At 40.6% G+C, this 17,206-nt stretch overlaps 1 protein-coding gene across 6 annotated transcripts in view; it reads left to right on the forward strand.

The window, feature by feature from the left end:
- Window positions 1-439: 439 nt before the first annotated feature.
- The window catches only part of PPP1R12A (protein phosphatase 1 regulatory subunit 12A), a 94,677-nt gene continuing 77,910 nt past the window's right edge, over window positions 440-17,206 (forward strand). For 2 of the 6 annotated variants that reach the window (XM_079991816.1, XM_079991817.1), the window contains exon 1: window positions 443-869. In XM_079991816.1, coding sequence (XP_079847942.1) covers window positions 633-869 — 237 coding nt within the window. In that variant the 5' untranslated portion in view covers window positions 443-632. Of the gene's footprint in view, window positions 870-17,206 lie in introns of all 6 variants that reach the window. The other 4 variants (XM_079991818.1, XM_079991819.1, XM_079991814.1 and 1 more) reach the window with 4 other exon arrangements.

Below are 17,206 nucleotides of genomic sequence, written 5' to 3' on the forward strand. Positions count from 1 at the left end.
CGGGAAGCAACTAAATCCCATCCACTTCAACGGGGACTTGCTCTCGCGTAAGCCTTGCAAAGGCGAAGATAGAAGCTGCGGGCATCTCACACCCTCGCCGCAGCTCCTGCCCTTACTGCAGCGCCTCCGCCCGCTTCCCGCGGCACGCTCGTATCAGCGCCGGCCTCTTCCCTCCAATCACCGCCCGGAGCTCCCTCAAGAGCCGACTTCATTCGCCGCCCGCTTCTCGTCGGGGGCTCTCGCGAGATGTTACGCGGAAGAAGCCGGGCGCTCCTCTCCTCCTCTCTTTCCGCCCCCGCCCCGCCCAGCGCGTAACTAGTTAGGCAGGCAAGGCAAGGCAAGAGCAGGCGCGCGGGGGATCCTCTCGGGCGGCGCTTTGGGGCGCTTGTGGGCGGGGCCGAGGGAGCGCGCGCGCGCAAAGCTAGCGAGGGAGCGTTCGGCCGCGCGGTGCTGTGTGGGAATCAGGCGGCGCTTGGGCTTCCCCGCCTCCCCCTCCTCCTCCTCCTCCTCCTCCTGGGTGCGGAGCGCCGCCGCTGAGGGAGGCAGGCGAGGCAAGGCAGGGCGGGCGGGCGAGTGATAGCTAGCTAGGCGATAGGGAGCGGGAGAAGCAGGGAACCAGAGCCGAGCAGGGCATGAAGATGGCGGACGCCAAGCAGAAGCGGAACGAGCAGCTGAAGCGCTGGATCGGCTCCGAGACCGACCAGGAGCCGCCGGTGGTGAAGCGCAAGAAGACCAAGGTGAAGTTCGACGACGGCGCCGTCTTCCTGGCCGCCTGCTCGAGCGGAGACACCGACGAGGTGCTCCGGCTGCTGGAGAGAGGCGCCGACATCAACTACGCCAATGTGGACGGGCTCACCGCGCTGCACCAGGTCTGTGTTCGGGCCCCCGGGGGCTGCTGGGGCCTAGCTGGGAAGGAGCCCTCCACTGCCCGGGGAGTTGGGTAGAGGAGGCAGCCGTCGGAGGTGCTTGTGGGAAGGGTGGGAAATGCCAACGAACACCCGTCTTCCCTCAGAGCGGAACGAGGAAGACGTTGGGAAGGACCCCCTCTCTCTCTCCCGCCTCCCGGCCGTTAGAGAGGAGCCAGGCCGGCTGCGCGCATCCTTGTTTGTGCCGTAGGAATGTGGTGTTTTGCTGAGGAGGAGGAGGGTGCTTCCCTGCTTGCTTGGGCGGGTTAGGCCGGGGAGCCGGGCCTTGCTTTTTTGCCTGCCTGCCTCCCCTCGCCCGCCCCCGGCAGGCAGTGACAATTGCGAGGCTCCTCTTCCTTCCTCTCTTGCACTTGGCAGGGTTGAGGTGAGGCGTGGGGTGGGGAGACTCCTCCGAGGGGGGAAGGGGACGCCGACTAGCGGGAGGGAGGCTCGAGGGCTCCCCCATTCGTCCCCAGTTCGTCCCCAGGAATTGAGAGAATAAGCTCCCTTCCTTACCTTCGAGAAAAGGGGGCAACCTCTGGCAGTGATGGAAGTGGCTGCCTGTCCCGCAGTTTGAACGGCTGCCCTTTCCTGCCCCCGGTGTGAACGCTGTCGTCTCCCTTCCAAAAGATTAGACTCCCTGCTCAGGCTCGCTCTCCTCCCGAATAATCCTAAATAGTTCGCATGCTCTCTCTCTAAAAACAAAACAAAACTTTTGTTACGGGTCTTGAACGGTACTTGTTTTGCGGTGTGAAAGGCAAACTCAAATTCGTGTTTGGTTTGCTTGTCCCCCCCCCCCCCGTTGTTAAATAGTTATAGCGATTTTACCTTGTTTTTGTTTGGTCAACTCCTTGAAACTTAACGTTTTAGTGAAAATAGAAGGAATACCACTTGCGAGGTTTTCTCAAAATGGAAGCTTTGTGCATGTTAAAGTTTTATAGGAGTCTGATTGGAATCTCCTAATGTTAGCCAAATAAGGAAAGACTGTGGCAATCCAGAGATAATGTGGGTTTGCTTGAATACGTTAAGGTTCTATTAGCAGGCCAAAAGCAATAACAAAGTTAGGGTCAGTGAATATCAGAAAAGCAAGTATAATCACTTTGACAGTTTGATTTTGGTTTTCAACTCCAGTTGGCTTGGTAGCATCATAGAGATATGGTAATTAGTATCTCCTGTTGAATCAGGTAGAAATTCTCTTTGCAGTATGTTGGCTGGTTAAGTGTGTGGAGTCTTTTACTAATCTCTGAAATACAGATTTCAATTTAGTATGTATTAAAAATTTATGATGATGGAATGAATATGAGGAAAGCTTCTCTGTAGTGTTGCTTCAAGAGAGCTGAGGATGGCTTACATGCTGTGCATATCTTGCTTTTTTATTGTGCAAGGTGTATAATCAGTTGTGTCTCCTGAATAAAACCTGCCATTCTTCTGTTGACAGGTTGCAGTCGGTTCAGAGAATTCATATGTGTACTATTTACAGAATAAATTACAGAGAGAAGAAACCAAAGAATAACTAAAACCTGTTAGGATGAAAAATGACAAGACTCTAAAGACTTGACTTCATTGTGATTCTTCATCCTGAAGAAATGGCTTTATTGATGAGGCTGCATTTTATTGGGTTAGATGTTAATCTATTTACAAGTACTAGAAAATCCAAACTTCATAGAACTACTTGTCACAATACTAAAAAGTTGGTACTGCAGTGCTAATGAAGTAATGATCATCACAAGATTATAGGTAACGGTACCTCATTGGCTAGCAATTACTGCACATTCTTGGTAGCATAATTTAACAATGTGTTCTTTGTCCATGTTAAACTTCCTCTTCTGTCCCCTTAGACTAATGTCATTTAGCTTAATATCATAAAGTTGGTTACGTTATAATATCAGTAGGCATCTTGGAGGCTTTGTGAACATGTAGGTAGTTGAAAAGAAAAATCAATGCTTTAATGGTGTGCTTGACTACATATGTTTGGGAGCAAATCCTAGCGGAATTTTCAAAGTATGCATAAAACTTTGACCATAGGCTCATGTATGTGGTGAGGGAATCTCTGAAGAAGTTCCATATTGGGACTGACAAAGAATAAAGAACTTGGTGTGTGGAAGGAATTGCTACTGTCTCTACTGGGTGTATTTTTTTTAGGTGTAGTGGGCCATAAGAATCTCACACAGGAATCATTGAGCATGCTTATCTGGCTGCAAGCCCCATTAAACACAGTGGAACTTACTTCTGAGTCAACATGTAAGCCACGGAAAACCAGAGTTCAGTAACTTTGTGCATGATATAATGTGACTGAAAATATTGTTAACTTTCCAAGGTGCAGTGGTGCCTCGCAAGACAAAAAGAATCCGTTCCGCGATTCTCTTCGCTAGCGGTTTTTTCGTCTTGCGAAGCAAGCCCATTGACGGCTTAGCGGATAAGCGGCTTAGCGGCTTAGAAAAAGGGGGGGAGGGGAAAAAAGTCGGAAAAACTCGGAAGACATTTCGTCTTGCGAAGCAAGCCCATAGGGAAATTTGTTTTGCAAAGCGCCTCCAAAACGGAAAACCCTTTCGTCTAGCGGGTTTTTTGTCTTGCGAGGCATTCGTCTAGCGGGGCACCACTGTATACTGCATCTGTCAAACTGTATCCCCCAAATAGGTTTTTAAATCTGGAATTTCATTGACTACTTAGAGCCCGTAATATGCTCTTAAACTTAACTTATTCATACTAAGGAAATGTCACTCAGCTGCTGTTAGGACCGTCTGTACTGTTAATGGAAACTGAAACTTGCTGCTGCCATTGCTGGGCAAAATATATATGGTGGCTGGATCAGTTTCTGTTGGTGCATACACATCATTTGTCAAGATTGAGTTCTGAATGCACATGCTCAACAACATGATATGGTGCATAGAATCATAGAATTGTAGAGTTGGAATAAAAGCTATTTTACTTCTCTGTGTCAGCATTCAAAACAATTTTAAATGCAGCTATGTGATTTAGTGTTTTTAAGTAAGGGCCAGCCACGCTGGTTTAATGTGGAAAGACTTACCTATTATGGATCACTACTTTGCTTATTCTTTAGTCTTCTGTAGTGGTAACATGATTTTGGTTTAAAGAGAAGAATAAGTTTTGTATATTTGTGCAGAAAGAAAGAAGAAGCTGTTCAGCGTTATTCTCCTCTGATGTAAAATGAGAGTGAAAGAGTGAACACTGTTGTCAGTTGATAGCAGTTATTAATATTTTGGAATTTTGGTGACTTCCTAGGTAGGAAATTGTTCTGCAGAGGCCATTTTCCATATACTTACTGGTCTTTTGATGTCAAATCAAACATAACTGGCACAGAGCAGTATCACTCTTTCTGAGATGAACTAGAATACAACTTCATCTCTTTCCAAAACTTGTATCTTCCTGTGTAAGAAAGGTACATTTTACTTACTGTCTCTTTTTTTAGGTAAATAAATATTAATGACCTCCAAAACCTGTTGCCTTCTAAAGCTCATCTTCATATAGATTCAAAATATATACAGTGGTACCTCGGTCTAGATACGCTTCAGGTTACATATGCTTCAGGTTACAGACTCTGCTAACCCAGAAATAGTACCTTGGGTTAAGAACTTTGCTTCAGGATGAAAACAGAAATCGTGCTCCAGCGGTGCGGCGGCAGCGGTAAGCTGCATTAGCTAAAGTGGTGCTTCAGGTTAACAACAGTTTCAGGTTAAGAACAGACCTCTGGAAGGAATTAATTACTTAACCCGAGGTACCACTGTATTCATATGAACTGCATTTATGGCGTATGAACTTAATTTTCCATTTAAAAGCTGTTTTGATGCATGCTAAAATGCCTTGTTGGCTAGTGCTTCTGGCTGTGACTTCGTGCACATTGCTTTAGTTAGATACAACATTGCATTTCCAAATAGCTCAATGCAGGTTACAAAAATAAAAGTACATTTAAGTTAGAAATGCTAGCCAGTGAATTGGAACAACAAATAAAATAATCACTGAACATGCCAAAAACAATCAACCGAACACTGAAGAAGATCATTTCTTTCCCTGAATGGACAAAGCATTCCAGAACAATGGGGCTTCAGCAGAAAAGGCCCTCTCCTCCCCTTGCTAACACTAAATTTATTTGGCATAGATAATGCATACAGAGCAGGGCTGGTCTCTTAGCTATGTGTGTCCCATGGTGTGACATTAAATCTTAAAATGAGCACCTTGAATTGCACCAGAAGCACAAAGGCAGCTTTTGCACAGCACAAGTTGTTTGTGGGTGTGCCTTGCAACACCTGTTAGAAAGCAAACAGCCACTTTTGCATCAGATGAAGCTTCCAAGTCCTCTTTGAGGCAGCCCCATTTACAGTGTACTGCATTAGGCTAGGTTGGAAGCTACAAAAACATGGATCAGCATGGTAAGATAGACATGCTAGCTTTGTTCTAACACAGCTTGAGAGAATACCCTCTTCACACATGCTGCAAGCAACACACAAAGGTGTTTTGTAAAAATCATATGACTAGTGTGTTCATTGACAGGATAATGAACAGTTCCGTTTGCACTAATTCCTGTTTAGTACTTCACAATTGAGAAGTAAGTTTAAAATAATGATGTAGAGGGTTTTAATTAGCAAGATGAGAAATTACAAGGCTTAGTTTAACGCTAAGTCAATAGAACCTGAAACAGATTCAGGATGGACTTGGAAAAGTGTCTTGAGGTGTTTGGCTGGAACTTTGGGTATGTTCCAGTGAAACGAAATGTCTTTAAATCCCATTGGTTTCAATAGGAGACTTAAATGTCTTCCACTAAAACCAGTAAATTGAACTCTGTTTGGGGCATTGAGTACGTTAACAGTGGTAGGCTGAGCCTTAAACCCACTTCTTTCCATTTGTCAGTTTTACCTTTCTAAAAAGTTCAGTTGTCAGTATTTTCAAAAACCAGTGGTTTATCAGTCATCAGTTAACTTGGTTTTATTGTGAGTTGACTTGAGCAGCTAGTATTAGGAAGATAGTATAGAAATTAAAACAATACAATAACAAAAACTGAGTGATAGAGTTGTATATTGACCCCCCCCCCCATTTTTTCCTTAGGATTTTGAAAGAAGTTATTTCGTAGTGCAGTGATACTAATTCAGTTGACCAGAGTTCATTATCAAGTAAGCTAAATGATTTTGCTTTTGGGTGGTATAATTTGAAGCAATGGACATAATTATATATATGCTCTCTTGCTAGGGTTTCAGCAGATCTTTTATTTGTTGTACAAGTTAATCAACTGGGGATAGTAACCCTTGATGCTAAATGTTATTAAGTATCAAGTCTAAGAAGCTTTTAACTACAGGGCACATAACTTGGCTAAAGTTGTGTAGATAAGCTACAGAGTATACTAGTGTGTGCTTGCAAGATTTTATGCCAACAGTACAAACATTGAGTTCTTGTTCTGTTGCTTTAGTTGTTGTTGTATTGGTTCAAGAGAATGAACTTGTTCATTGTGATACCTTTGGTGTAAAACATACAGAAATTGTGATGCTAGGAAGAAATTAATAGTGTATCACAGAGAGGTAGTTAGAGTAACCAAACATATATATATGTTTCTCACCATAAGCTTGGGTACCATGTAAGTCTGCTGTGCGACCAGATGCATGTAAAAAGACAACTTGGAGATAATCACGTGACTGGTGAAGACCAGATTCCTTGTTCTGCCTGTTCTCTCAGTGTACTGTATAGCCATTTCTGCTAGTGGCAGTTGTTGTCTGTTTTTATCATTTTGACACTCATGAATCTGTCAATATAAGAATAGATGTTGCCAAATTAGAAACCTTAATCATTGCTCTTAAACTTCTGACACCTGTACAGTTTGCCATTTTTTTAACATTGTAGTGGTAGCGCAGCATGAACCATTGAAGAAGGAGTCTGCATTAACTTTGAAAAAGTTCTAAATCCATTAGTTAAAGCAAGTTTAATCTAAGTCACCAAAATATTTATAGGGACTGGAGGCTTCTTTTAATGTTGTTTATCTTCAGGTGCTGCCCTCTGGTGAGAGTGATTACCAATCAGCCTTCCAACTTTGACACTGCAGTGGTGGGTGAGGATCCCTGTCCTCCGCCCCCATACTTGGGATTGGACCAAGCCAGTATCCCCCTTTGCTGACCTTAGGAGTGGCAAAGACTGGTAGGAGGGGTCTTCCTTGGGTGCTTGAGGTATCTTCAAGCAGCAGTGTCCAAGTTAACTCCCTGCCTTCCTAATCCTTGGTGGGTGAGTGACTGAAATTTTTGGCTTGGTGAGCAAGGCCAACCAAAAATGGTCTATTCTCTGCTTATCCCTATTGTCTTAAAAATGCAAGTTGTGCAGAGAGCCCTTTCCCCAATATGTATTTTTGTGATGTTTGAATGGTTTATGTGAATTTTGGTTCCTTTAGAAGAAGAAAAAAAGAAATTACTGTTTGGTGAGTTGAGGTTGACTACATGTGAGTATAGAGCTTTCCTGTTCGGTGTAGTCTTAAAGCTCAACTGTAATTCTAATTTTAATGGAGGCATAGTGTAGATAGCCCACCTTTGGGAATGTGCATTTATTTTTATCGTTTTTAAACATTATTAATATTTAAACTCAAGAATTTAACACAGATATTTTGTATTTACTTATATAAAATACTTAGAAGTAAAATTTATATTTCTATATTGCAGTACACCTTACATTCCAATTTATTTGTGCTTTGGTTAAAAAAAAAGGGCAGAATCCAACCAAATGTTTAGCACTTTCTAGTGATAGTGATTCAAGAAAGATATCCAAGAATGCTCCCATTTGAATCAGAGGAATATAAATGTACTTTTTAAAGTATGTTTGGCTCACCACTTACACAAGGGCTTGGTTCCTGGGATCCCATGCACAAAGGCAGAAATGCACAAAATCTGGAACTCCTGGAACTGCTTCTCCCCGCAAGGCTGAGTGCTGCTTACCTGGATCTGGGGAGGTTGCTGGAGTGCCCTGGGAGCTCCCTCCCACAGCCTACCCAGAGTCTGATAAGCAAGGAAAACCTGCTGGGTGCGTGGGTGGGGGAAAAACAAATAAATGGGGAATGGCATCTTTCTTTCTTTCTTTCTTTCTTTCTTTCTTTCTTCACCCTCCCCCCACAAGGTGTGATTGTGCTGTAAAGTGAGCATAAGTTGCAGGTGTACTCTATTATTTGTGTCAATTATACCTATTTGATTTTAGGGCTACTTAAAATTCTGGCTTGGAGAATTGGAGAAACCTAAACCTCATTACCACATTGCTGGGACTGGCTCTTTGGTATAAATGGTAACTTACAGGATGTTTGTTGAAATCTACCGTAGGTCTTTCTCCAAGCCTCTTGTGAAGTCACACGCAGTGGCTGTGTTCACACAATTTTTAAGTCAGAATGGGAGATGTTTTAAGTTTAACTTGTGATGTTTCCTTATTTGGAAGTTTTTAATCATAATTCTTGGTTCATGTGCAGTGAAAATCTATGGTTCATTGCAACTTCCTGGTTTGCGTGAAGGAATAAAAAAAGCAGGAAAGGTATGCATATTCTGATTTAATAAAATCCTGGTTTAATATGTATTTGTGGCTGGTATCATTCTTTTGCTATTGACTTTTCATATTGTGTGTGTACATTCATGGATGCATGCATGTTGCAGGGTTGTGTGGGGAGAGCCACAAAATGTATATCTGATTTAGTGCATCTCAGTTCCTTTGTAGAGTATCAAATGCTCTAGGGGAACATCTTCCTGAAGTGGGAATCAGGAACTTGCAACATGCCTTAACATAGCTTAACATGAGAATGGGTAGTATACATCTCCAAAACTACTTTATGCCAAAGATGGATTTATGTGTTCAGGAGAAAAAGTTACGTTTATATTCTTATAGCTGAAGTTTTTGACAGATATTTCACGGCATTTCACTGCTTGTTTACTGTTAGTGCTTTTGAAATGGACATTTCTAGAGGAAAGACAATACGTTAGAGTGGTAAATTGTATTCTGCTGATATGTGTTGGTTTGGTAACAGAAGTAAGGTTCAACTGGCCAGTGTTAGAAATTAGCCAGATGCCAGGCATGTTTTGCAACTGGTGCAGGTTCAGTTGTGACCATGTGGAGATCTCTGGCTGCCAGGTTGGTGACTGAAATCTCCATCTGGCTGGCCCTTCGATCTTTCTTAAGCAGGTAAGCAGAATTGCTTATTTATTGTCATGGGTAGGCAAACTAAGGCCTTGGAGCCGGATCTGGCCCAATCGCCTTCTAAATCCATCCCGCAGACAATCCGGGAATCAGCGATCAGTGTGTTTTTACTTGAGTATAATGTGTGCTTTTATTCAAAATGCATCTCTGGGTTATTTGTGGGGCATAGGAATTCTTTCATCCCCCCAAAAAAATATAAATATATATAGTGCAGCCCCCACAAGATCTGAGGGACAGAGGACAATCCCCCTACTGAAAAAAGTTTGCAGACCCCTGTTTATTGTATTTATATCCCACCTTTTTGTCCAAGAAGTGCATGGCTCACCTCCCTTCTCAGTTAATCCCTACAATCCCTGTGAGGTAGGTTAAGAGACTGTGACTGGCCCAGGGTCACCCAGTGAGATTCATGACTGAGTGGATATTTGAACTCTGATCTCCCAGGTCCTAGGCTGCCACACTAACCCAGGGCTGAAACTAGTCAAAGACCCAGTTTGGCACCCGTGCACATTTGCTTATACACACAGGTTGTCTCCCCCCCCCCATAGCTACGGCTCTGCTCTAACCATTACACAACACTGGCTTCTTAGAGTACTTCTGCTATGGGACAGGTATCTAAATTAAGTAGGTAAATATGGGGAAAGCAAAATGTCATTTAGAGAAGGATCTGAAATATTTTCCTTGAAGCTTAAATTTGTTTTATTCTGTATTTTATTTGATGGTTTAATGTGTTGTAAACCACTTGGAGATTTTTTCTTTAAAATATAAAGAGGTATAGAAATGACATAACAATAAATTCCATTGGGGAAGAAATGGTGCTTAGACATACTGTTCTGGCATCCACAACCTAGGTTTAAGGCGTTATTGGGCGATTAGTTTCTAATACTGCACTTGGCCTACACCCTTGATAAGGAAAAACAGTATAGCTGAATATACGAGTGTGAAGACTGCACGTATCTTTTTGCACATACGCAAGATAATCTGCTGCTTGTCTGTCATTGTTATAGACAGCTTGTATGGTTATAAGGGACACATTTTTCTCTACATGTATGTAAACTAGCCCTAAATTGTTTCAGATGTGGTTTACAAAAAAATAAATCCCTTTACCTCTGTCCTTTGGTTAGGGATAGTTTATAGGCAAAGTTTTAATCACTTTTGTTTAGTACTGCGGACTAAATCTATACAAAATTTGTTATTCAGAACTCACTATAGTAATAAGACAAAAGTACACCAGAGAGAGAATCAAGAAGTTAGGGGCATCTTTTGAATGAAAATGACTATTTTTCATTGAAGGTAGACTGTTAAGTGTTATGGACTCATTCCTGCTTTATTACTGTTTAGAGACAATTTAGTTTTCCTGTTTGAGTTCGTTTATCTATTGAGTACATAGTTCAACATACGAAGCTGTGGAAGGATATTAGGAAATGCAGAGTTACAGGCAGATAGCACTAACTTAAAGGGTCACAACTTCATTTGCATTGTGTACATAAACTGCCACATCATTCCATGCAAATGCATGAAATCCTTATTAGCATAACTCTGTTTATCTGAGTTTTTTTATTTTTATTAACTATAAAAAGGCAAACTCTAGTAGAGCTGCAAAACAGTAGGGCTCCTAGTAAGCAGTGCAAGGTCTGATGCTATCTGGTGGGCGGAGACATTCCAGATTCTCATGTATTGCCGGATACATTCCTGAAATGACAGTCAGTGGAAAATGTGGCATAGAATGGAGGCTTTCCTCAGCTGTCACCTTCTTATAGTCTGTTAGTGTATTGTTAGAACAATAAAGCAATATGACTGGTTCATATTTATAACAAAATGTTATCCATGAATATCAAGAATGTGCTTATTTCACAATAACTTGATCATATAAATATAGTTATTCTGAGCATTGCTAGCAAATATAGTTTCTTAAAGTCTGAGAATTCATCTAGGAAGTATTGTATATGCCAAAAAGTTCAATGTCACCCTGGATAAAAGAAGGAAGATAAGGCATAGACTAGATAAGCTGTAATTTTTCAGTAGAACAAAATTCATTGATAGAGGTTCATTGCTGCTGGTTTATTTTGCCACTCGTGTGATGTTTAAGTCTATAATGTAGTACTCTGTCCCACAGAGTGAGCATTTGCAGTGCAGAGTATACAGAGATCTGACTCTGCAGTCTTATACATGTCTACTCATAAGTAAGCCCTAGTAAGTTCAATGGGACATAGTTTCCCAGAAAATTATTGTGGGATTGCACCTAAATATATTTATAAGTACAAAGAAACTTAAGAGTAGCGAGCAAAAATAAGATAAGGTTTTGTTTTCCTGTACTGTATATGCTTACCCAAGCAGTTGTTGGCTGTATTAATGCTTGTAGGTTATTCTAATTACACCCTTGCAGTTAGAGTTGCTCACCTAGGGGCCAGGGCATATAATATTGCTTCTGGTTAAGTAGTTTGCCAGATTCACTGCCTTGTGATACATAGATTAGGTATGCATTGGTGAAAATGCTGGTAGTGTTGTACTTCTGTGAGACTTATTTTAATAGAATAAACTTGAATTGGGTTTTCAAAAGGTTCTGTAACTGTCAAATGGAAACCTGATTGCTACATCTTGATCGGTAGAAAAAGGTATTTTAGTATGTTCCGAACAAATAGCAGATAGTAGGTTTCAAATAGCTTGCAACATCAGCCTATACAAGAACATGAAAGAGAAGAGTAGCAAGGCATGAGCCAGCTTATACTCTTTCATTATAAAACCTTCAATACAGTGTAAGTTCACTAACACTGGTTTCTTTTCTGTAATTATTACTGTCTATATATCTTAGAACTGTGCACTGTTTGCAATTTACTTAGATAAAAATTATAACATGTCATGTGACTAATTCTGTTGCTGTAATGACTTAGCTCCTGTAACAACGATTTGAAATACTAACAGAACAATCCTAAATTTGTTTAGTGTGTGTGTGTCTCCCTCTCCTTCAGTCTGAGGTGAAGTAAGCCATACATCCTGAGGAGCTGGTGACATCATCTGGACATGACTGAGCTAACCTAAAACCAGTGTTCGAAACTCCTATTGTTCTAGGCGCATTTTGCGACAGAGAAGTTCATTAGCATGAGCAGTTTCTGAGCTCTGGGCGCAGCACTGTGCCTAAGATTTCAGATTAAAACTACAGAGTGGAAGGAAAGATGGACTTTTTTCTGCCTTACCACTTCCAGCTACTGTCTGAATACTGGAGAAAAGACCCACTTAAGAATATTAGGGGGGTAAGCAGGGAAAGGACTAGACCATGTGAAAAATTAACATAATATTTTAACTGCAGTTCATTCATTTTCAGCTTTGTATTCTTGTTATAAAAAGAGCACCTAGATATTATGTTGTTGTGTCCATAACCTCAGGTTAAAGTGCCACTTAGCTCCTAGCTTTTATATCTCTGTTTCTAACACTGCCTAAAACTCTTCATAAAGTACCAGAAAATTTGTATCCATGCAAATGAAAACCTTCCTGAAATGGAGCACCCCACTGAGCTTGAGTCAGGTATCCCAGAGTACAAAAAGAGACTTGAAAATATGTTTCAAAGTCCACATGGCATGCTGGGCCTAGGGCTTGGACAGAAAAAAGTAGGCCTACAATGGGTTCTAAAGCATGATCTCATTAAGAAAGAGTTAGAAATAATGACCAGGATCCTTTTCCAATTTTACAAAAATCTGCTGTGGGGTGGTCCACAGTCCCAAAATATCAAATAGAAGGAATGTATGCTTGCTAACATTTACAACCACAGCCAATGAATCTGGGCCTAAACACAAGGTGGCCATTAAGACCCTTTTTGCAGTTGCAATATAACTTCTGAATCTGGCTGAAAGATTGCTTCTGCCAAGGTATTCATATGATGGGGTCCAAGATTCGTTAGAAAATTCAGACTAAACACCATACCTTTTTTGAACTCCAACTTAAATTTAACTACCCAAGATGTAGAGAAGACTGTAGCTGAAGCTGGTGCCAAGGGAGAGGATTTGGAATGTAATTGCTCAATTTGCTTGCTACTTCCTCAAAGCAGACATACTTCAAAAGGTGAGAACAGTAGATGATGTAAAGTTGCAGGCAATTTGTGTGTGTGTGTACCATGATTCAAGCAGTGACATGCTCCAGCAATGAAGACACTTCACATAGTATGCAAAGTAACTCAGAAAGGTAGGAATCATGAGATTATCCATTCAAGCTCATCATTTATGATAGCATTCTGTATACCAGAACATCCCACTCCATATACCATAATGACCCATAAGAAGGGTGAATGAAGAATAAGTACTGTTGCTCATCTCAAACCCAGGTGGGTTGGATGGGTGGATGAAGATGACAGTGGGGAAGAAGAGAACCTAGATCGCTGACTCACAGACTTCTAGGCTAAAAAGTTGTGTTTCCTCAAAGACCCAGTATGCAAGGAGCAAAGTCAGGTGCAGGAAAGTTCAGTCTAAGGATAGCAAAAGAAGTTATGAGGCCACACCAAGATGCTGAGAACACAAATTCTGGTGCTCAGAAAGAATAACTAGCACAGTGATTTTATGCCATTTTCAATTAAGATAGGTAAGACAGATACTTTAACATAAATAAGTGGGTCACAAGGTCAGTTAACAAACCTTTTTGCTTGCTGGGTGTGGGGAGTAGTAATGAGGTATTACTGCCTTTTACAGTTTGCCACAGCAAAAGTACCTATGTCCATTCACATGGATTTCCTGACCTGAGACCTTTCCTGGTATGGAAGGGAGGAGTTCTTGATGTTTTGTTTGTTAGTGGTTTTGAAGAGTTTTTGTTCCTTCGGCTGGGGGAATGGAACAGATCAGGGAGTTAGTGTCTCAGGATGACTAGATGACACATATATTGAATGGCACTTTGTTATGATAGTGGAAGGAATTAGTGTCTAGGCACGGAGGTGAGATTTTCAAAAAAGGAACTAGTGTTTCTCCAGGAATTGAACCCCAGATCTCTCAAACTGGAAGAAACAAAATCTTGTATTCTGTACGTTTGTTGAATGCTACACCACTCGGTATGTCAGAGGTATGGGAGTGTGAATATAGGGATTGTTTAATGGATAAAGTTTATATTTAAAGATTGAAAAAAATGCCCTAACCACTGACCCATTGGTTTTAGTCAGTGGAGGGGAAAACATGCCCCAGCTTCAAACTGGTTTGAGACTGATTCATGGGTATATTGGAGGAATGAGGGGGCTTAATTCCAGTGGATTGAAAGCTGCCCACATAACTCCCATTGAGCACCCTGTTTTGACTACTGCTGCTGGCTGTAACACCGCTATCAGTAGATTTACACCAGCTGTGGAGAACGTTAGGTGCTAGATGTTGCTGAACTACAACTCTCATAATCGTTGGCCAACAAGTAGAGGGCTAAAGGTTCTTCACACCTGATCAACTGACAACTTTAAACACAATTTTGAAATAACATTACTCCTCGAAGGAATTGGTGCCTTTTTTTTGGCAATTATTGTTGTGTCTAGTACAGGTACATCCTATCTGGAAATTCATCTGGTGTGTTGCAGTGGGAATTGCTAGTGAACACACATGTTCATATTGCTATTTAGACTAGATAATAAATAATTATAATTGTTTAATATTTTCAGAATTCTGTGACTGCCCAGATTCATCTGAAAATGTAAATCAAACAGTTAAGACAAACTCTTAGAATCTTTCATTTTACAACAGAACACTGTGATCTTAGCATGCAAGTTACAACAAATAACCTCTCCTTTGAATATAATATATATAGATTTAGGTCACATTAACTGTCCCCCTTTAATTGAAAATACCAATTGGGGCTACTGGCCTCCATCAAGGAAATCCAATTTTCTCCTTCTTTGTTCCCAGTATTTACTTGTGTATTTTTCATGACCAGCTGATAGTACTAAGGCTGCAAGTTTAGACACACTTAACCTGTGAATAAGTTCCACTAAATTCAATGAGGCTTATTTGAGTTGATGCACACAGAATTGCTCTGGTCATTTTTTTAAGGAAGTGTGCATACTCCTCTTTGATTAAAATCAGGGTTGAAAAGTGTTTTTATTTATATCTTTTATCTTACGTTTTATAAACTCTGAACTATGTTTGAATGAAGATTACATTATTAACTGCTTCAAGAGGTCCATTAACTGTCTGAGTTCAAATCATGTGAAATGGTAAGATGTTAAGAGTTTATATTTTCTTGAGTAAAAAACGCTTCCATTAGCACACTTGTATGTAGTTCCTCTTTTAGATTGTCTAGCCAGAAGCTTGGAGTTGGACTATTTAAAGTTTGAGGGAAAATAGGATTTCATGCAATATTGTCTTGATACATTTTGAAATGGGTATTTGCATTTTTAAGAAATAATTTTCTCAATGTACTAGACGACTTTTGTCTGCTTGGCTGTTTACTTTTCAGCTGCATCTAGTATATCTATAAATGCTAATCCTTAACATTTGAACTATTGGTGCTGCCTAGCCAAAAAGGTTGCTCCATTTTTGTTTTTGTTTTGTTCTTTGCAGATAGTTGACTAACCAGTACAGTGATTCAGTTAGCAGTTAAAATGTAACCGGAAATAATTGCCTAATTTTTGTGGTGTATGATATCAACCTCTGTTCCTGTTCTCCTTTTTCTTAAGTGTATGAATGTCCCTAAATAGATCAGAACTAAGTTGCCTCTTCTGTCACTAACGACCAGAATTACAGAAGCCTTGTTTAGAATAAGTTTGCAAGTATTGTGTGGGATCCAAACGTGTGGGGTTTTTAAATTGCTCTTTAGGGTTCAGTTGTGGGGTTAAGGACCTAATGTGGGAAAGAGATTGTTATACCATAGCTCCTTGTCTTCAAAATCTTATACAAGTTGAGTTTCTGTATTATGTGAAAATTAGTAATGCTGTAGCGTTTTTGTAGAAATGGTTTTGTCATACAAATGGAACATTGAATCCCTGCCATTTATTGTATATTAAATGCTTAAGACTGGATCTACTTGTGTTTGAATTTGGAAAGCAGTATGACACAGCATTTGCACTGTAGGTTGTTTATTTTCACTTGTTAAAAAGAATACCACCATATGTATAAGTACTTCATATATCTTCCATAAGTAAGCTTGGGATTGTTAACTCAAAATCAGATCTGATCAAACTTTATCCCTTTAACTTGGCTTAATTTTGTCCATAAAAAGCAAATCCAAATAAAAAGCATGTTAACATTTTTTACATTCCTTAAAAAGGAAGCAAAACAATAATGAGTTCTGAATGAGAGAACTCTCCCGTCTTCTGAAGTAGAAATGGAGTAGTTGCTAATGATTGGCTTGCTATCTTGATATGTTTTAGCCATGTGATTTTTCTAATTTTTGAACACACAATTAAGACTTTCTGTCTTTATGGAGTAACCATTGTTCTCATATAAGTAGCATGCTCTTAATTTTGAATATTAAATGCAACTTGCCATTTTTTGTTGAGATATTTAATTGTACTGGACATTTTAAAAACAACTGTAGGCTGCCTTCCATAAAGACTGTTTACAACCTTAAAAGGCAATCTAATAAACAAAATTTAAAGCCAGTAAATACACATTACAGTAAATACAAATTAAAATACAACCATATGTTCAGTAGGTAGAACAGTTCTCAAAGCCTCAGTAACTCCTAAAGGCTAGATGAATGCATGCGTCTTCAGGAGGCACCAGTACTCTACAATGTAGGCTCCAGCCTTATTTCCAAGTGGACATGGTTCCATAAACTGAGTGCTAACACAGAAAATGCCCTGCCCCTGCCTGCTCTAGTTGTGGGACATCTGACAAGGTCCCTCCTGAGATTTTAGTAGCTGGGCTAGTCTGTATGGGCATAGTTGTTCCCTTGGGTAACTAGGTTGCATGTTGTTAATGGCTTTAATTCGTCAACAGAATTTTAAACTTGACCCAGCAACAAATTGATTCCTAGTGCTACTCTATCAGCAGATAAGTTACTTTAACATAGTGTGCTCCACATAGATCACATGACAGTAGTCCAGCTTTGAGGTTGCCAGCACATGGATAATTGTGGCCCGGACATCCCTGTCTAGCAGCTCTTATTTGGTGCACCAGCTGAAACTGGAAAAAGACTTTTGGGCACTGCAGACACTTGTGCCTCCGATAACATTGTTCAGTGAGCAC

The sequence above is a fragment of the Podarcis cretensis genome, assembly GCF_951804945.1.
Source record: "Podarcis cretensis genome assembly, chromosome: 10".
Taxonomy (NCBI): Eukaryota; Metazoa; Chordata; class Lepidosauria; order Squamata; family Lacertidae; genus Podarcis; species Podarcis cretensis.